We start from the raw sequence: 20,932 nt of genomic DNA on the forward strand, positions 1-20,932 counted from the left end.
CAAAAATTGTGTGGTTCCTTAGTCACAAAAATTAAAAAAAAAAAAAAAAAAATCCACAGGCAAAGTCACGCAGTCCGTGACGAACAGATCGTTAACGACTAGTCTATGTGGTAATGCAGGACATCCAAACGCTCACCTATCATTCATCAAATATGGCTTATCATCTGAAATCAACTTTATAGCAACTTTACATGGCCGATCTCAATCTAATGTTAACCTAGAGCAGTGGTTTTCAAACCTCTCCATGAAGTACCCCCAGCACTGCACATTTTGTATGTCTCCCTGTATCTGACACACCCACTTCAGGTCATGCAGTCTCCACTAATGAGCTGACGAGTTGAATCAGGTGTGATAGATGAGGGAAACATACAAAATGTGCAGGAGTGGGGGTATTCCAGGACCGGTTTGAGAACCACTGACCTAGAGAAATGTGTGCTGATCAAGTGTCTGTGTGGAGTGTGAAAGCTGAACAGTAGTGCGCTCACTGCAAGACAGGTGGAGGCGCCGGTGTGGTCACTCTTAAAATACTCCCTCATTTTTGGTCATAAAGATAAGAGTAATATATCTTTTGTTTATTTGTGCGCAAAACTCTGTGTATATCTTTGCCTTACAGACATTAAAATTATATATAGAGAGTGAAATGTCTACTTTCAAATGAACCAATTCAAATGGAAAACAAATATTCTCCGATTATGTAATCCATATGAAACCTGCATACAGGCGCATCACTGCGGAGATGACGAGTCAGAAGCCGAAAACAAAGACGGCACTAGTTAATCAAATTATTAAAATGTTAATGCAGTCTCTTTACTGTTTTTCCCTGACACATTCATAATCATTACTTCTGCGGTGCGCTGTGGCTAGCTTTATGCCTGTGCTTGAGCGCTTATTAGGCTATGTAGGCAATTAAAGGCTCATTTATAATGATTTAAATGGTTTATTAATAAACGTGCAATTAGTCGACTAATGCTTAAAATGAACGACTACTAGTCAACCAAAAATCTTTAGTCGAGGGCAGCCCTAGTAAATATACAAGATAAACAACATAAATAGGAGATTTGCATTTAAGTTTCGGTTGCCTGAGTGTTAAAAACCTAATAAGATTTTTTCCCCTGTTTATATTTAGCAAAATGTATCAGTGTTGTCATATATTCTGATCTAACATTGTTTATCTATATAGATAATCTAGGTGTTTACTTGAACAAAGTCAAGGGAGACCCGTTTAAGATTTGGGTTTACGACTGTCTGTCTGGAAGAGAGACCACACAAAATGTGAATGATCTGGCTAAAATGTAAGTATATCTTTTCCCCATAAATAACAGGGGCTATGTAATTATAGTACTTTGATAAATGTCAAATCACCAGAGTAAACATTTAAGTTTTCCTATTCAGTTTAAACATTTATAAATAGGGTATTTTACTGCCAATTTTGCCAATAGTGTTCTACAAATAAACTGCAAATAGCCAGATTTGGATTTTAAAAAAGCAGATTTAAACATCTAACAATAAAAACATCAAAAACCTTTTACATTAGCTGATCAACTTAAAGGTTTGTTTATTTTGTGTGTGTGTGTGTGTGTGTGTGTGTGTGTGTGTATATATATATATATATATATATATATATATATATATATATATATATATATATATATATATATATATATATATATATAGAATTCATGACTGAGCAGCTCTTTTAAGCTTTTGCATATTTGTATGGTTTACAATACAAATTGTATAAATAATAATTTTCTCCTTTTTCCAATTTTACCCATTCAGACTCAATGATACCAGAACTGACAACTCTGTTGAAGTCAGTAAAACCCCCAAAGAGGCAATTGTGGTAAGTACTAGAGACGTTTTTGTAATGTTTACTACACTTTCAAATGGCTATAATCCCTAACTGTGCCACGACACAGCAGTTTGGTACATGCTTACTTTTTGAGGAAAGTCGTAGTGCTTCACAAAGCTTTTTTTCCCCCCATAGCGAGTTCACATAAAAGGTGTTGTTATTGTTAATAGACTTATTTAATAAGATATGAAATCATTATTTTTGAATGTTCACTTATAAACATGAAGTTTTAAATAATTTCAAAGCTCTATGATTTCATAAAGTAATTATATAACTTAGAGAGTGCATAATTTACATTGACATACAAGCTATTGATTCAAATGAATTCATTAATGCTCTTATCAGGTGCTCTTTGATTCAAGTTCTTCAATGATGGAAGAATGTTATGACACTGACAGTCAGATGATGCGCATTGATGCCGTCAAGCAAATCTTTGACAGCTTTTCAAACCGAAGCATGTCATATGATTTTCAGCATGTCATCTGCCTTGTGATGTTTAACGACAAAGTTAAAACTCTTCTTAAATTCACAGAAAATTTGGAAACCTTCAAGGTATTTTTGTCCTGATTATTACACCATTATCTCAATTAAAGAAAGAAAAAAACATTTATGATAAATGCCAGTTGTATACTTTTTGAATCAATAATGTATTGCATATTCCTTTTTTACATGTAGGAGCAAGTGCATGCTATTGAAGCATCTGGGTACACTAGGTTATATGATGCACTTGTTCGTGGTATCTCAGAACTTGACAATATCAAGAAAAGTTTTCCAGCTTGCAGATGTCGCATCTTGTGTTTGACAGATGGCAACGATTTCAGGTGTGTGTCTTTGTGTATCTGTTCATATACTACTTGAATTGATGGTCTTAAAATGTTACTACACCAGCTAAAATGATTATGGATAACATTTATTGTCTACTCTACAGTTCCATGAGTAATCCAGTCACCATTGCCAGAAAATTGATGGCCAGCAATATTGTGGTCGATGCCGTTATTGTTGGCAAGGCAGATAACACTGTTTTACATGGAATCAGCTATGTAACAGGTTTGTGTGTATATTAAAATTTTTCTCTTCTACTCATTTTAAAGCACAAAATTAACTCAGAATAATAACGTTTTTTATTTAAATTATTGTATTTTTTTTTTTTTATATGGGTCTATTTTATAAATATGTTTGGTCACACTTATCAAACCTATAAGGCAAGTTATAAAGTTTTTTTCCATAAATTAAGTAAATATTTCAGTATTTTCTGTAAATAACAGAATGAAAGTTGTTACTTGTTTCTGCATTTTTGCACATCCTGGTACATAAAACCAGTCTGACCCAATAGTGTGACTGTATTAGTACACAATTCTCAGAACAGCACTGTAGCTATGGTCTGGAATCTACTAAAACAATCGAGATGCCGTAATGCACAGACTAATAATACAGATAAACAGTAAATGCACAATACCGATAACAGTACATTAACAAATTACTGCATTAGGTGCAGTAGAATCCATGTGCAGACGTTTATTGATAATCAAACACCAAACGGACAAATCCAAATTTTAGGCAGGGAATTGTGGTCAGGGTAATGCAGAGATTGATAACACAATGAGACAGTCCGACAGCAAACAAATCCAGAAAAGGCAGTAGAACTGGTAATGCTTTGCTATGAGGGAGTGCAACAGCATGGTTTACTGTATATGAAAAAACAAAGTGAATGGTGGATGTGGAGTCCTGGGCTGAGAGGTTACATTTCTGGTGTTATAGAGGTGGACAGTAGTGAAGTATTTTTACTTTACTCAAGTAAATTTAAAAAGTGTTTTTCTATGGAAAATTTTTACTTCACTACATTCCAAAGCATAATTCCATACTTTTTACTGCACTACATTTCATAAATAAGTTAGTTTTTGTTTGCCTTTAATAATTAAGAACATTAAAATTTTACTTTCTTGTACTCTATAAATCTAGTACTTTTACTTAAGTAAAAGTGATTCAAAGTTTTACTTATGTAATAGGTATTAAATTATATTTAATATGAAACAGTGCAGAAAAAGTACATTATGCTGCTTTGGAATGTTGAGAAGTAAAAGTTTTCTGAAGAAAATCACTCTGACACTCTGAAGTACAGATACTTTTTAAATAAATAAAAATGTACTTTTAAAGCGGAGTAAAAATACTTCACTACTGTCCACCTCTGTAGGGCCTCCTTGCACTAGCCAAATCTGAGTTTAAACTGCTGTAGTTAAAAACTGAAAGGAGTGTGCACCTATTGATGACATCCATTTTTGATTGACAAATCATTGTGGCTTTCTCTGTTGATTTTAGGTGGGTATTGCTTTAAGCCTGAGAATGCAAAAGCTGCCCTAAGGCTTTTTGAGATGGAAACTGTCTTGTCCATGGAGCTGAGGGCAGAGAGAAGAAGGGTACCTGTTTCTTCCATAAAAACGGAGGTATGAAATGAAAGCCATTTCCTGTTACCAGCCATTACCTACCATACGTTACAGATAATGGATATTCCTATATTTTAATGAAAGTCTCTCTCTTTACATAACCTCCCCTAGTGAAAAATAAATATACTAAAATGTATTTGAAATATATTTCATGGTATGGAACTACTTTTGTACTTAATGCACTTCAATTGTGCTGAAGTCCAACTAAAGATGAACTGAAATATATTTGGTTGTGCTAAAGTGGAACTATTGCAAGTACTCTTTAAATATCTTCCTTTTAAAAACCTGTATTATTCAAAGATCATACAATCCTCATCAATAGTGACATTAAAACACATTTTAGGCTTAATATCAAGAAATGTGCATTGTGCAGAAGCACTCCTATACAAGAAACATCTCATGAATGCACTGGGACACATCCTCAGTGATGTACCCTGGGGTCATTGGGTGTTTCGGGTCTCGCAACATCATACACCCTCGCCCAGGCGACCCAGCCGGGGTTGATCAAGCCCCGACTTGCATCCCAGTAGCAGCCCACGGATCAGCCCTCTTAAACCAAAGCCACCTTGTGGCCTTCTCTGCAGCTTCGCTCGCGGCTTGAATGGCCCTCTTCTTGGCCACCCCTGTAATGCCCAAACGACTGAGGACTTTGCAAAGTGAACGTCCTGCAAAGCCTCTACAGCCGACTTCTATAGGCTCATAGAAGGTTCTCCAGCCTCTCTCCCTGCACTTCTCCACCAGTTCCTGGTACTTAGCGCGTTTCCTTTCATTTGCTTCCATCACCTTCAAGATCTTCCACAGGTGCCGGAGAAGGTCTGGGCAGCGCTTATAAACCAAAAAAGGTACACCACTGGGGTCTGGAGTAGATGCTGAGCGAGCTGCCTTGATGAGCTCCTCAACCTCCTTCAGACTTGGCCCCTTCAAGTTGAACTCTGTTGTTGGAGGGGTGGGGCTGACGAGAGCTTTGTTGAGCTCCAGGTCTTGCTCTCTCAGGGAATCGCTCACTGTGTCCTGGAGGAAGCGATTCACTTCCTCTATTGAGCACTCAAGCCGACCGTTACGCTGGTCCCCAAGCAGTTGTTTTGTAAAACCGAAGGGATTGGCAATAAAAGCCGCTCGCTTCCTGGTTCTTTCTCTCCCCCGTCTCCGGTGCCACTCTGCTCTGCGTAGGATCACTCCAAATAAAGTTTAATTATTATTTTTACATCAGTAAGCCTTGAGCGATATGTCAGTAAATGTGTTGTTAGATTTAAAACTATACTTAGTTTGAAATAAATGTATTTTCAATATACTGTATTACTTTTTTATTAGGGTCGGTATACATGTATATCTGATCAAAAAAATAAGGATTTCTGCAAATAACTGAAGTTATTGTGGAAAATGTCTTATCAACTGCAAGATTTAGATTTTTTTTTTCTTTTGTTTGTTATCAATAGGAAGACTTGACCAAAATTTTTGCCACCCATGGCTACGATGAAAGACCGGAAATGAAGATTCCTGCTCAAATCACTAAGAAATCGGCCAGGACAGAGAAGTATTATTGACTGTCCACAAATACAGACTATAAGTCCACTATTTTTTTTTACATTTTTTTAAATTACACGTGAACAAGAGTTTGATATGGCTCTTTCCACTTAAGTCAAGTCGTGACATATCAAATACTGTTTCTAGCTCTAAGCCTTTACTCTTTTCCATGCAGACCTACTGTTCATTTATAGCTAAGCTTTTAAAAAGTTACAATGTGCATTTGAGCTCTATAATAGTGTTTGGACCCAGAAACTATGACGCGTGAAATCAGATTTGACAAATAACTAGAAATGCACCGATACTGCTTTTTTCCAGTACTCACCCGATACCGATACTTTTATTTTTGGTACTTGCCGGTACCGATACCGATATTTTTATTGTATTTGTAAAATTTTTTTTAAATGTTGGGTACAGAAACCAAAAGAGTATGTATAATGTTAGTTGGTTAACTTCATTTATCAAATAGATTAGATAAATAGACCAAAATTTATTCAGACACCTTCAACATTTCTCACATTATCACAGTTTATTCGCTATAGTTTAGAAAATGGTAATAAAATATAACAAAAACTCAGAGTTAAACTGTTTCAGAACTAATTCAGCTTGATAATGTTAGATAACTTTGATAGAAAGGTATGTAATGAATTACAATCAACCAAAAATTCTGACATCTGTTAGTATGACAGTATTTACACAACTATCAATACTTAGTCGGGCAACCCTTGGCCTTAATGGCAGCCTGTAGTCTCCTGGGGCCGGTTGCACCAGCTGGACGTACACCCGGTTGTAAGACTAGGCTGGACGTAAAATGCGCTTTAAGTCGTGCATAGAATTTATACACGTTGCACCATCTCGGCGTAGTGCTACGTCTGACGCTAAATCTTACGCCTAGTCAGAGGTAGGTGTAAAGTGAAGAGTCATGATTTGCTCGGACATTATTCGTTTTTAGGATTCATGTCTGTTAGTTAATTATTACTGCAGACGTGACCTGTAATGTTCATGGTCTTTTCGGGCAGGAAAAGCGATATCAATCGCGAAGCTCTGTGCTATCCTACCCCACTGTAGACATTGAATAAAAAAATATATTTCTGTCAAGCATGTAATAATTATGCAGTAAAATATTACATATGAAGTGGGATTATTAAAATAAACTGAACCATTTGACATCTTGCTTGGAAGGACAGTGTGCTTGAAAATGTTTCACGTCTTTAATTCAATTCATTATTTGTAGCGTGCCTGCCATCCAATAATCGCAATAAGTTTTGTGCTTTGTTACTTTTAATCTGAAATAAATTATCAGCTTTCAAATTCTGTAAATTTGATCACATAATACAAACCATAAACGTGTTTTTTCAGCCACAGAAAGACAGCAAAACACAAAATTTCACGTAAAGTCACAATTACCTCAGGAAAGACATTCTTTGTACATAAACTTGATAGTCAGCTATAAAAAAAAAATAACTCTAGATGGGTCATGGGAGTGTGCAGGGAGACTTCAGATATAAAAACGCGGACTTGTTAGGAAATGTTTACTCAATGAAATCATAGTGCGGTGATTTCACTTATATTGTGTCTTGAGCAATTCAGTTCTATATTAGGCTAGTAGTTGTAGCCATTGCTGCATGAACGTCGTCTCAGCTATATCTATAACTGAGGGAGAATGTGTCGGCATGGACGCGCATTGTCTACGCCGGGCGTAGTTGCGCCTGATCGTAGTTTCAGTTGGTGCAACAGGTGTAAATATTTATCGTAAAACTGGACATTGCAAAGCCCAGCGTAGGGCTTACACCCAGCGTTTTTATGTCTAGCTGGTGCAACCGGCCCCTGGGCGTGCTGTCACCCAGCTTCATGCAAACCTGAACTTCAATTTTTTTTCCCAGACTCGGTCTGAATAATTTTTGGTCCCAAATTTGTATCAGTTTTACTCGTAGTCCACTGTATGAAGAATTTGAAGAATTTATAATTTGTCACAGTTTACTTTATTTTGCTATCCTCACTTACATAAATTAACTATAGTGTCCTGCACCCACTAGTAAAAAAATATAAAAAATTATATCTGGTCTCTGAATAAGTTTTGGTTTGACTGTATACCCTTGGTTATTTTCACACTTAATTGTGCCCATTAAAATGTATTTTACAAGTTTTTGTTACTTCCACTGTTCATTTTTTGCTCTATGGTACATCTTTAATTTAATAGCATTAGAGCTCCTCCATTGCAGCGGCTTAGTACTGTAATCACGCGCTCTGCTGTAATAATACAGGGAACAACTCGTTATAAATCTCCAAACTGTGATATTTTCAGTAATAGAAGTCGCGTTTTTTTCATCTGAAACGTGCTGCGATTTATATTCCAAAGCCACTCATATACTGTAATGCACAAACACTCAAGCAAGCAAAACATGCGCAACGCGTGCACGTATTTGTACTGGTGCAGAATGAGAGGGACAAGTACAGTCTAGCGCATTTCACACAGGCTGCTAGATTCACTTTCGCCAGAAAGTCGTGTATGCCTAAGGTTGAAAATAAATTGTGTTTATAGTAAAGGCCCCTATAAATGGTCTTATTTTTTACGATTTAGTTTTAATCCAAATGATGCGTGTGCTAAGTGAGTGAACATCAAAAGATCACACAAAAGAATTGCTCTCTCTCTCTCTTTCTCTCACCCTACCATTAAGTAACTTGTGCATTGTTTTACTTACTTGTTTTTGACATATCCGACCGAACTACAAACTTTCCAGTGATGTGTGTGAGAGGTATATTCACTCGACAAGCTCGCGCATCTGCCGCCGCGCGCTTTAATCCAAATGATGTGTGTGCTAAGTGAACATCAAAGATCACACAACAGAAGTTCTCGCTCTCGCTCTCTCTCTCTTTCTCTCTATCTCTCTCCCCCTCTCTCTCTCTCTCTCTCCCTCTCTCTCTCCCTACCATTAAGTAACTTGTGCATTGTTTTACTTATTAGTTTTTGACACAACCGACCGAACTACAAACTTTCCAGTGATGTGTGTGAGAGGTATATTCACTCGACAAGCTCGCGCATCTGCCGCCGCGCGCACAATCCACTCAGCGTGTTTTGCTTATCAGTGTGCTTTGCTTATCAGCGCACGCACATCGGCTATACAGGCGTTAATACTGAATGTTTAACATTATATGCATTGCATACATATACTTCGTAGACATCCTAATCTCTAATAACTTCATTCTGCTGTCTGTTGTTCTTTTGTCAGTGTTTCTTTGTGTGAATATGGCACTCATCACATGCTGTGTGGTATCGGGGTTTGGTATCGGGGCATTTTAACGAGTACATGAGCTCAGTATCGGGCCCGATATCGGTATCGGTGCATCCCTACAAATAACCACCACAGTTGTTGATATAGAGCCATATTGCTTTATCTTTGGTATCTCCTCTGTAGACATCTTGAGTAAAACAGGAGCAAAACACCTGAACGAAAGTGATGTGACCTGTTTTCAAGTAGTGCGGAAGTTTTTTGCGCAAAATTACTATGATTACAAAATGATGACAATTGTTATAATTTAAAAACGCATGTGGTTCTTTTCTTAAAAAAATTCTAGTAACTATTCCCAAAGTACACACTCTTAACAAGTTATAGGGAATATTATGGTAGCCTAACTATCTTTATACTACATACTAAAATACAATTAATTTCCTTATTAGTGTACTAAAAAAGAAGATACAAGAATGCAAGTCAGGCCGCTTCATGGAGAAAGATAAACGGATCATAGAAGAACTGAAAAGTCTTCACTGTGATCCCCATCCATTTTGTTCTGTGTATCCCTCAGAAACCGACTTCAGTAAGTATGAAAGACAGTTCATGCTTTTTCTCCTGCCGTTAGATTTTCATGCATGAAGTGTACAAATAGTTCCTAACATCAGTAATTGTTAATAATTTGATCAATATTTAAATAATAATGAACAATATCAGTAACGGGGGGGCATACATCAAACTAGGTTGCTTGCTTGCATATCTTTACAAAACTGGCCTAATGTTTTTGATACTTGACTAATTGTAAGGCAGTTAATCTTTTACTATACAGTATGTTGTCTAAAATGTACATTCTCTAACCACCTTACACTTCCTGTTTATGGGTAGAGGCTTCTTTGATCTGTATTGCTCACATAAACAGCCATGATCCTCAAAAACCTGGTAACGCATTAATTGGTTTGAGTATCTGCCACTTAATCCTCGGATATAGTGTCAGTTGCTTCCTCTAATTAAATGTAGTCAAAGTTACACATACAAGTAAAATGTACAATAAAGTTGTCATGCGTTTAATTGTTTTCAGCTTTTTGGAGGATTGTCATGAAAGGACCGCCTGAAACTCCCTATGAGAATGGAACCTTTGAGCTGTATTGTCAGTTTGGTCGTGATTATCCAGTGAAACCACCTGTTGTTCGGTTCTATACTCCTGTATCCTGAAGCCTTAGAAGTGTCACAGTAATTTTTAGAAACTGATTTCTGTTTTTGATTAATATATTAAGAGTAGAGCGCAGAACACCTTAGCATTTTGTACTCTATAAATTCTTAACTGCAGTACAGATTTACCATTGCAACATCAACAGTGTGGGAAGGATTTGCCACAACATATTTGATCGAAACTACTCGGCTGATGTTACTATGAGAGAGATCTTGGATGCTGTATATGGACTTCTGATACTCCCAGAGGCTGATGATCCACTAGACAGGTAGCCTCTTATTCTTCATCTGGTGTGTTTTTTTTCATTACCATTTTAAATCTCTAGAAGTTTATTATTATTCAATGGACTTAACAAATCTAATATAATCAGGACAGAGATTAAAGCCCATTCAAGTTGTAAAATGCATTACATTATTTAACGTTGATCCGATTCTAAAGTAATAAACTTAAGGATACAACAAATAATGAATGAATACATGTATTTTTGTCCACTGTCTATCGTATCTTCAGCATATTAGCAGAGGAATTCCTGACTAGCAAAGAAATCTATGAGCAGGCAGCTAAAGATGACACTGCAGTAAACGCATGTCAGTCCATGGAATCCATTGAAAAGGTACATTCTTTTTCATTCAATTATTACCAACAAATGAGGTCCAGAATTTTTGTCAAAGAGGAATCATGTTTATGAATCTTTAAGGACACGCTGTCTACAGTCATACAGTTTTAAATGTCTTAAGAACAAAAATAAAAATATATATTTTTAAAGCGTGAAAATGAGATTAAGAATATAGAAAGGTACTTGAGCAGCCCCTTCTCAATATTTCAACAGGTTAAAATGATATTTAATCATGTAGCAATCTGAGCTCTGTACACTTGTAGTAAATTAAATTGTGAATAATTCCTATATGCACATATTTGTTAGGATATTATCTTGTTTTATATTTATTTAAAAAAAATCACCTATGATTATTTATTTTTCGCATTTCAATCTGCTTTTCAGCAATACATAGGTGAGAGCAACGTTCCAGTGCCTCCTCATCTGGTATGTCCCTTGTCAGGGAAGATATTCGTTAATCCCGTCAAGACCAAAGGTGGATGTGTATATGAGCGAAGAGCCATTGAGGAATATCTTAAGACGTAAGATTCAGTGGATTAGTCTCTGAAAAAGTACATTTGCGTTACATTGATATTTATTCACAATTTATTTGTGTTAGTGCATTAAGAGTTCTGAGTTGGGTGCTCAGAGGAATTGTCTTGTTTCTTACTGTTCATGAGGAGTTGCACCATTGAGGGAAAGTGAGTTTACTCCTTGATGAAATGTTATGGTATTCACCCACTTTCTAAATGAAACTAAGATTTGCAAAAGACAGTGATGACGAACATGAGTAACAGGGTTCCTAACTAGACAGAGGCCCACAGACAAACTATTTTCATAATCCATGATATTATCATAGCAACATTACAGGTGCATCTCAATAAATTAGAATGTCGTGGAAAAGTAAATGCTATTAAAAAAGTATGTTGTCTTGCATGCTTAGATCCACCTGTGGGGGTTATCAAAGGATGTCTCTCGTTTTATTGTTGACTTCTATATTGAGGTGTATAGTAGAAATATAATGTTATTTTTTTCCCATTTATTTTTGCAGGAACAATAATGATCCAGTTACAGGGAAGCCACTTAGTTGCACAGATCTTACTCCAGATAAGAACATGAAAAAGTCTGTTGTGGAGTATCGTACATCCCAGATAGAAGAAACGGGTCCCTGAATAAAGTAGATATTGCTTTGGTAGTGATTCAGCTGCACTATAATAATCACACAATACTCTTTATCTATCATATTCATTCTCTTTTGATTGTGGGACACAACTTTTTACATTTCACGTGTGTAGAAATTACAAAATTCCACTGCATATTATGTCGTTCAGTTTATCTTCACTTATCTAATTTTGAAGTTATAGAAGAGAGGTTATAATGGAAAAAATCTTTGATTCTCTTTAATTCACAAAGAAATATACTTTTCAGTTTCTTTTAAGAAAATTAAAGTCAGAGAAACTGGTATGTATGAGGGGTAGAGTTGCGGTTTTATTTCACCAATGTTTAAAGTGTGCTAAATATACATTTTCCATATCAACCTGTTAGTCTTGGTTGCTTTGTTTTCTGAGGTTCCAAATAAAGTATGTATACTATGTATGCATGTTTGTATTTTATTTTATATTCAGGTCACAAATGCACATGGCACACGTTTAGAAAATGTTTCATAATTTCTTTGGTTCACAGTACACTGGCTCTTCAGTGTTGGTATCACTGTCATGTTAGGTGAATGTATATACAAACAACTTTTAAATTAAAATGGACATTTTATTGCGGATCATAATTCATACAGTTTTCATAAAGTTAACCTACAAATGGTTTAAAGCATTGCAAACCGGGTGGAGCCACCTCTCATCCAGGCTGGTGATAATAAATGGTGCTTGTGATCACAACAGTCTTCAACAATTAATGCTTCTGATCACATCATTCCTCATAATTGGTTTGGACAGGATGAGACTGTTCTGAATCTTCCAAGCTTTTTCATCACCTGGAGGTCGTTAATGTTAAATCTTGTCAAAGGCAACAACACCAGAAGTTGCTGCTTAGCCTGAAATCCTTGTACAACTTCCTGATTTATGTGGTTCGGTTAGGTGGTTGAATTGTCAGCGTCAATGCAACAACAAAATTCACTAAGAATCCGTATTCATCCTCAGTTATGTCACACTGGTCTTTCAGCATGTTAGGAAGACCATTATAGAGAATTCATTAGAGGAAAAAAATAATTAAAAGAACACCGATGGCAAGAGCCAGCTGTGAGACCTCAATATTACTTCAGAACCTTTGGCTTCAGATACATAAGGAAGATCTAGATTACTCAACAGTGTTAATAAAATATATTTGTGAGTGGAACACATGAAAGCATCAAACACACAATCATACATACTCATCTGTCTTGTCTTAGAGAAGCAACAAGTGTCTTTAACCAAACAAATGGCTATACAGACTTCCTAGAGCTGGACAACATGTCCTGATCTTCAGATTCAAAATTCCATAGAGTATCTTTTCAGATCCTTCTCCAAATAATCTCAGGCAGCCTTGCACGTAACGCTCAAATCAATTCAGCAACATTCACGTGACAATTACCATTCTAACTTTTTGAACTACAGGGTTTGTGCTTTTGAATGAGGCACACTAAGAGTCCTGCATCCTTCGAAAGTCCTGATTGGGTTCTCCAAAAATGAAGAACTCAACCTAAATGGATAAACAGGAAGAAATGGCACGGTTGCAGGATATTACGTAGCAGGGTTCTCATGGACTTGTTTATAGTTTTATCAACTTTGCTTAAGGTGCAGAATGATGTGAAATATACAGGCAGCGGAGGTGAATTCTGGCAGATGATGGGATAGATCTGAAACCATTAGGGAGTTGTTGCTGTTCCCCGGCCACTCTTCATCTTCTCCAGCCTTTTCGAGAGGTGGCTGTTACTGGACTCCAACTCTTCAATCTTGTCCAGTGCAGAGCGCAACTACCATGAAAAATAGTTGAGCATGCCATTCATTTTATTATATGTACACGTAAGCATAACTTTGTATATATTTTAATGAAAGCAGAGCTATTTTACCTCTCGCTGCAGTTTGCGTTTTTCAGCTTTGAGTTCGTCCTCCACCTTCTCTGCATTTTCAGATGCAGATTTGTAACGGGTCACATGACCCTCGAGCCTTGTGACCTACAATGTGAGTTTCAATTAAAAACACTTCAGAATGTTTCACCGTTTCATATTTTAGAAGAGTAAAATGAGTTACAATTAATAGTAATGAAATATATTAAAAGAACTCACATTCTGTTCAAGTGCTGTGACTTCTTGCTCTGATTTGACAAGCTTAAATTTGAGGTCATTGATTTGTCTGTTTGCATCCCCTGAAATAAGGAACATTTACAGATACGTTTTATTTATGAAGTGCCTTTCCCAAGCTCAAGGTCACTGTACAAGGAGAAAATACATAAACACAGCTTTAATCATAAATTCTTGTGATAGTATACAGTACATACATATACACATGCATACATATAAATACACAGTGACTTGACAGCAAAACCAGAAAGCACAACACAAATACCCAGTAGTTTCGCAGCAAAACATTAATCAGAAGAAGGCTGGAAATACTGTAAGAAACAATAGGTTTTTAGTTGAGATATGAATGATGATATCAAGTGTCGTGAAGAATTGGTAGAAGAGAATTTCAGCGTTTCGGAGCTACAGCACTGAAAGATCTACCACCCATTGATATGAGACGAAATGAGGTACAGTAAGCAGGTTTGAATCAGATGAATGAAGAGAGCGAGAAGGTCTATAATAGTGCAGCAGTTCAGATAGATAATGCAAGTCCATGAAGACATTAAAAAGTTAACAAAAGAATTTATACTGAATGCGAACAGAAACGGGCAACCAATGTAGATTATAAAGTAATGTATGTCACATAATACACTAAATTGCCCACGAGTAGAATCATTTGTTGTAAAGTATATAAATAAATGTGGCCACATTATGGAGGTAATTTGTTCAGAATTTTTGTCTTGATTGATGACTCTTAACGGCAGAGTTTTGAACATACTGTAGCCTAGTAATAGTTTTAGCTGGCAGTCCAATGAGAAGTGAGTTATAGTAATCAAGACGAGAAGTTATTAAGGCATGAATGAGAGTTTCAGTGTCTTTGGTACTGAGAGTAGGACGCAGACAGGCAATATTGTGGAGGTGGTAAAATGGTAATAGAACTAATATGAGATTGGAATGTAAGTGACGAGCCAAATATTACACCCAAATTTCTAATGGAATAATATGGTGTTAACAAAGCCCCATCAATGGAAATACTCAGTTCAGACTTTTCAAGAGAGATGGTGGACCAAATACAATAAACTCAGTTTTATTGTCATTTAGTTGTAGGAAGTTGCTATGTAACCATATTTTAATGTCAGCAATACAGGCATTCAGTGAATCAAGTGAAAGAGTAGAGGCGGAGCGACCTAATATGTAAATTTGCAGGTCATCAGCATAACAATGACCGTAGCTATAGATAATTTGACCAAGGGGAAGCAAATAAATGTTGAACAGGAGAGGTCCAAGAACAGAGTCTTGAGGGACACCTTGAGAGTGAACAAGACAATGATTTAAAGTTTTGAAAAGATAAGTTTATCCAAGAGATTTGATATAAACCAAGACATAGCAGTACTCGTGATGCCAATAGCTGATAGCCGAGAAATAAGTATATGATGAGATACGGTGTCAAAAACCTGCTGTTAAATCCAGCAAGATAAGAACATTGATAAAGCCAGAATCAGCAGATACTAAAAGGTCATTGGTAATTTTTAGCAGTGCTATATCAGTGCTGTGGCCTGATTGAAAACCACATTGATAGGGGTCAAGAGTGAACAAGACGATGATTTAAAGTTTAGAAAAGATACGTTTATCCAAGAGATTTGATATAAACCAAGACATAGCAGTACTCGTGATGCCAATAGCTGATAGCCGAGAAATAAGTATATGATGAGATACGGTGTCAAAAACCTGCTGTTAAATCCAGCAAGATAAGAACATTGATAAAGCCAGAATCAGCAGATACTAAAAGGTCATTGGTAATTTTTAGCAGTGCTATATCAGTGCTGTGGCCTGATTGAAAACCACATTGATAGGGGTCAAGAAGATTGTTGGCAGAGAGCTGTGCTTGTAGCTGCAGAGCAACCACTTTTTCAAGCAGTTTGGAAACGAAAGGGAGATTAGATATAGGTCTGAAGTTATTCAGAACAGATGAATCTAGTCCAGGTTTCTTTAAGATGAGAGTGAACACAGCCATTTTTAATGATAGCAGAACAGATCCGGTGTTCTGTCGATTTGTGCTACCCTGTCAGATTTTGCTACCTCCCATTAAAACAGTAGGTAGTACAATTCGACAACGAAAAATGCTACCGGTCAAATTACGGTTTATTAACATCTATACCTACCCCAACCCTAAACCTAGCCTTACAGTAATGCAAATACAGTAATTGTGTTATTCGTGGTTGTGGTAAGAAGGGATACAGATACGGCCAAAAACCAAAAGTAAATAAAAATTTTCTATCGATTAGATTGTGTTTTAATAACATATACACCTACCCCAACCCTAAACCTACCTCTTACAGTAATACAAATGCAGCAATTTTTGTTGTTCAGCATGAGAAAAATGACTCATTCATGTGTGCATGCGCAGTAAGGCCTGGTAGGACAATCTGACAGGTAGGATAAAATGTCAGGACACTGGACCACATTTCTCAACATCTGAGGCTGAGGGTCTTATGTGCTCTGGCAATAAACCAAGGCCCGTATTCACAAAACATTTTATCTTACTACTAAGAGTTCTCCTAAATAGCAGTAAAAGTTTTTAGCTAAGAGTTTTCTCTTAAAACCTATTCACAAAGCTGCTGAGACAAACTTTTACTAAGGAATAGAGAGAAGTCTTAAAGGGGTCCTATTATGCTTTTTCACTTTTTAACTTTAGTTAGTCTGTAATGTTGCTGTTTGAGCATAAAAAAGATCTGCAAATTTACAAAGCTCAAAGTCCACTTCAAAAGTAGATATTTTATTTAACAGAAATCACTTTTCAAAAACTACAACGAACGACTCGTTTGGACTACAATGCATATTTTCCGTGATTTGTGATATCACATATACTGACGAATGGGACGAGACCTGGTTGAGCTGCACTAGAGTTAATGAAAACAAGGACATAATCAAAGGAAAATTTGGAGTTGGTATAACCTCCAAATCCAAAAAAGATGCGTGGGAAAACATGTGCAAATAAATGCAGAGTGTTTCTCAAATGTTTATGTTCCGAGGCAGATTGCCAGCAACAGCTATTGTAGCCCTGCTGAAAAAAACAATAGAAACCATCACATAATTTGTAATGGTTTTACTGGCTATAATGGGAATTGTACTTTTTTTTGTTGTTGCCCTTTTCTATGGTTTTTAACAGACAGGTCAGTAGAGAATGACAGGAAAGCGTGAGGTGGAGAGTTGGGAACAGGATTGGCAAAGGACCATGAGTCAGGACCAGTGTTGGGAGTAACGCGTTACAAAAGTAATGCATTACAGTAACGGATTACTTTTTGCTGTAACGCAGTAGTGTAAGGCATTACTAATCAATTTTCAGTAATATTTTACTCGGTACATGTTCAGTAATGCATGCGTTACAACACACTTTTAGCCCAAAATGTAATTGTTAAAAAAAAAAAAAAAACAGCAAGACCGCGAGACATTAACAAATCAAAAATGCAGCAAGTAAGGTTCTATATCCTGTTAGTGGTCAGTCAATAGATGTGGTGTCCAAGTTTGTAAATAAAAACTAAACGACAGCTTCTGAATATTACATTCTCATGTTAAAACAAATTCCAAGGTTAGACAGGAAAGATTTCACATACCAGGGGTGGGAGGGGCCAAAGGCATGGAGGGGGAGGAGTCAGGGCATGCAAAAAGTGAAGCTATCCTATGCTGGGATGTGAAGGATGAGGATGGACAACATGCAGAAACTTCAGTGATCTCAGAGGCTTCAGCCTCATGTAGTCAAAATCTCTTAGCGTTCGCTCAATCTGTACATCTATTACATGACAGTGTTTTTCATGTGAGCTTACTTGAGGTTTGTGATGCAATGAATGTGTGACATACTATAATTCATGTCCTAAAAAATAAAACTTCCATGACTTAAAAGTAAGTCAATCTTATCTGAAGCAGTTTAATTAAATGTCAATTAAAACTTACACAATCAATAAACAATAGTGTAAAACATTTTTAATTGCTTAAGTTTTATTTTAAAATACATGGTTCACTTAAACACTGTCTCAATGTTCCAACAACATCTTCACCAAACAGAATAAAATATAAAAAAAAATTCCCAATCGTATCTCCCAACAAATAAATTGTAAAAACAAAACGTAACTTCAAAGCTCCAGTCAAATTTTTAGAGGAATGTTTAATAAGGTTGGCACACAATAACATTTTTTATTTACCACAATTTTAAACAACATAACACCCATTTAAACAAAATACATTACAGGTCCTTTGTTACCGAAAACATTGTAATTAAGAAGCTGCTAAACATGACTGCAGCACAGACAGAAAGCTGATCATTTGTATTACTCGTATAGTATGAGAAACATTTTATTCATGCTCATGTAAAATTTCATTATAAATATGACACTTTATACCCATTACTGATAGCATTTAATGTGTAATTGGTTTAGGGATTTTAAATACTGTTTCTGTATTGTTAATCAGGTGATAAACATGTATAAATTATGTTTGCTGAAAAAGATGCAATGACTGATAATTGGGTCATGACTTAAAAGTAAGTCAATCTTATCTGAAGCAGTTTAATTAAATGTCAATTAAAACTTACACAATCAATAAACAATAGTGTAAAACATTTTTAATTGCTTAAGTTTTATTTTTAAAATACATGGTTCACTTAAACACTGTCTCAATGTTCCAACAACATCTTCACCAAACAGAATAAAATATAAAAAAAATTTCCCAATCGTATCTCCCAACAAATAAATTGTAAAAACAAAACGTAACTTCAAAGCTCCAGTCAAATTTTTAGAGGAATGTTTAATAAGGTTGGCACACAATAACATTTTTTATTTACCACAATTTTAAACAACATAACACCCATTTAAAAAAATTTTACAGGTCCTTTGTTACCGAAAACATTGTAATTAAGAAGCTGCTAAACATGACTGCAGCACAGACAGAAAGCTGATCATTTGTATTACTCGTATAGTATGAGAAACATTTTATTCATGCTCATGTAAAATTTCATAATAAATATGACACTTTATACCCATTACATATAGCATTTAATGTGTAATTGGTTTAGGGATTTTAAATACTGTTTCTGTATTGTTAATCAGGTGATAAACATGCATAAAATATGTTTGCTGAAAAAGATGCAATGACTGATAATTGGGTTTGACTGTAAGATAACTGTTTATTTTACGGTTCTCTGAAGTAATGGTCCCAAAATAATTTCATTAGGACCTACATAAGTGCAAATTACTTTTTCAATTGAAGATGCTGAGAAGAGACTCGGCAATGTCCTTGTCTATTAAGACATTTTACATTCTTCTTTCCCCTTGCCCTTCCCTTTCCCTTTTCCACTTTTTTTAGATTCTTTTCTTTCATCTTCCTTGTTTCTTTCTGTGGTTTCCTTCTCAACTTCCTGATCTCCTGAAATACTTGACACCTTGTTGTCATGTTGAATGGAACTATTGATCTCTTGGCCTACATTTCTTTTCTCCATCTCTGAGATCAGATTAACTCCTTCACTGAGCGTCACGTTTTCTGATGCCTGCTGATGCTCCTCAAATGCATCTTCTTTATTTCCAGAAGTATCATGCTGCTGATCATTAGGTTTGACTTCACTGCTGATTTGGCTTTCCTCTGTTAAACATCCTTTTATAACTGTTGTTGTTTGTGGGTTTTCTGTGTCTTGTCCATCATCTTTCTGCTCCTTTGGCTTTGATTCCTGATCTGCAAGTTCTAGATGTTCTTTTTGAATTTGGTCCTCATCAGTGACATTGCTTTGGTTTTCCTGGCTTGCTTCTTGGACATCATCTTTGAAAAGAGTCTCTTCCTCTTTTGGCTGATCTAGAAAGTTTTTTAGAGGGACATCTGATGATGCTTCAAGATCCATTTCATCAAAATCAAATGATTCTCCTTCATCTTCCTCTTCCTCGTCTTCTTCCTTGAGCTCTTGAGCAGCCACATCTGACTTTACCAGAAGGTCTTCTCCATCTTCAGGCAGTTGCACTTCAAGCTGATTTTGGATTGATCTGTCCTCCTCATCTTTTTCTACCTTGGGTTCTTGTTCAGAAGAATCTGACTCTCCAACTGATTCCTTAATTGCTTCATTGGGAGACAGGTGATCTTCATGCACAACCTGAACCTGTGTTTCAATTAAAGGAGTGTTGTCAACATGGCTTCCATCGGACACTTTTTCAGTAGGCGCTTTAAGGTTTTCTTTATCCAGTTCATCTTGTCTCTCAACCTCTTCCTGGTCCAATTCTGCTTTAATACTGTCTTGAGTATCAGACACTTTTTCAATAGGCGCTTTAAGGTTTTCTTTATCCAGTTCATCTTGTCTCTCAACCTCTTCCTGGTCCAATTCTGCTTTAATACTGTCTTGAGTATCAGACACTTTTTCAGTAGGCGCTTTAAGGTATTCTTTATCCAGATCATCTTGTCTCTCAACCTCTTCCTGGTCCAATTCTGCTCCAATACTTTCTTGAGTATCAGACACTTTTTCAGTAGGCGCTTTAAGGTTTTCTTTATCCAGTTCATCTTGTCTCTCAACCTCTTCCTGGTCCAATTCTGCTCCAATACTTTCTTGAGTATCAGACACTTTTTCAGTAGGCGCTTTAAGGTTTTCTTTATCCAGATCATCTTGTCTCTCAACCTCTCCTTGGTCCAATTCTGCTCCAATACTGTCTTGAGTATCAAACACTTTTTCAGTAGGCGCTTTAAGGTTTTCTTTATCCAGTTCATCTTGTCTCTCAACCTCTTCCTGGTCCAATTCTGCTTCAATACTTTCTTGAGTATCAGACACTTTTTCAGTAGGC

General features: G+C 36.3%; 2 protein-coding genes and 1 long non-coding RNA gene across 3 annotated transcripts in view; 2 read left to right on the plus strand and 1 right to left on the minus strand.

Moving 5' to 3' along the window:
- The first annotated feature begins 736 nt into the window (after positions 1-736).
- Positions 737-12,046, plus strand: LOC107571719 (uncharacterized). Its single transcript, XM_016258055.1, has 14 exons — positions 737-743; positions 1,181-1,292; positions 1,780-1,843; positions 2,198-2,404; positions 2,528-2,673; positions 2,781-2,899; positions 4,169-4,293; positions 5,730-5,827; positions 9,497-9,633; positions 10,126-10,250; positions 10,380-10,525; positions 10,768-10,870; positions 11,258-11,394; positions 11,904-12,046. Exons 1-14 carry the CDS (start codon positions 737-739, stop codon positions 12,022-12,024), a joined length of 1,647 nt encoding a protein of 548 aa, XP_016113541.1. The 3' UTR covers positions 12,025-12,046.
- Positions 12,047-13,683: 1,637 nt separating this feature from the next.
- The window catches only part of LOC107571726 (leucine-rich repeat flightless-interacting protein 2-like), a 9,743-nt gene continuing 2,494 nt past the window's right edge, over positions 13,684-20,932 (minus strand). The window contains exons 4-6 of the mRNA XM_016258082.1: positions 14,127-14,206; positions 13,911-14,015; positions 13,684-13,814 (exon numbers count right to left, since the gene is read on the minus strand). Coding sequence (XP_016113568.1) covers positions 13,707-13,814; positions 13,911-14,015; positions 14,127-14,206 — 293 coding nt within the window. The 3' untranslated portion in view covers positions 13,684-13,706. The remainder of the gene's footprint in view (positions 13,815-13,910; positions 14,016-14,126; positions 14,207-20,932) is intronic.
- LOC107571727 (uncharacterized) overlaps positions 18,348-20,932 on the plus strand; it is a 6,792-nt gene continuing 4,207 nt past the window's right edge. The window contains exons 1-3 of the long non-coding RNA XR_001607229.1: positions 18,348-18,369; positions 19,005-20,328; positions 20,431-20,532. This is a non-coding gene — a long non-coding RNA (uncharacterized lncRNA). The remainder of the gene's footprint in view (positions 18,370-19,004; positions 20,329-20,430; positions 20,533-20,932) is intronic.

This window comes from Sinocyclocheilus grahami, unplaced genomic scaffold (assembly GCF_001515645.1).
Source record: "Sinocyclocheilus grahami isolate Dianchi unplaced genomic scaffold, SAMN03320097.WGS_v1.1 scaffold1641.1, whole genome shotgun sequence".
Classification (NCBI taxonomy): domain Eukaryota; kingdom Metazoa; phylum Chordata; class Actinopteri; order Cypriniformes; family Cyprinidae; genus Sinocyclocheilus; species Sinocyclocheilus grahami.

What these genes read in the sequence shown, in the direction of transcription:
- LOC107571719 (XM_016258055.1), top strand. An exon ending in TTGTTCGGTTCTATACTCCT is followed by an intron (nt 10,251 to 10,379) that starts GTATCCTGAAGC and finishes ACTGCAGTACAG; the next exon opens with ATTTACCATTGCAACATCAA. An exon ending in ATTGAGGAATATCTTAAGAC is followed by an intron (nt 11,395 to 11,903) that starts GTAAGATTCAGT and finishes TTATTTTTGCAG; the next exon opens with GAACAATAATGATCCAGTTA.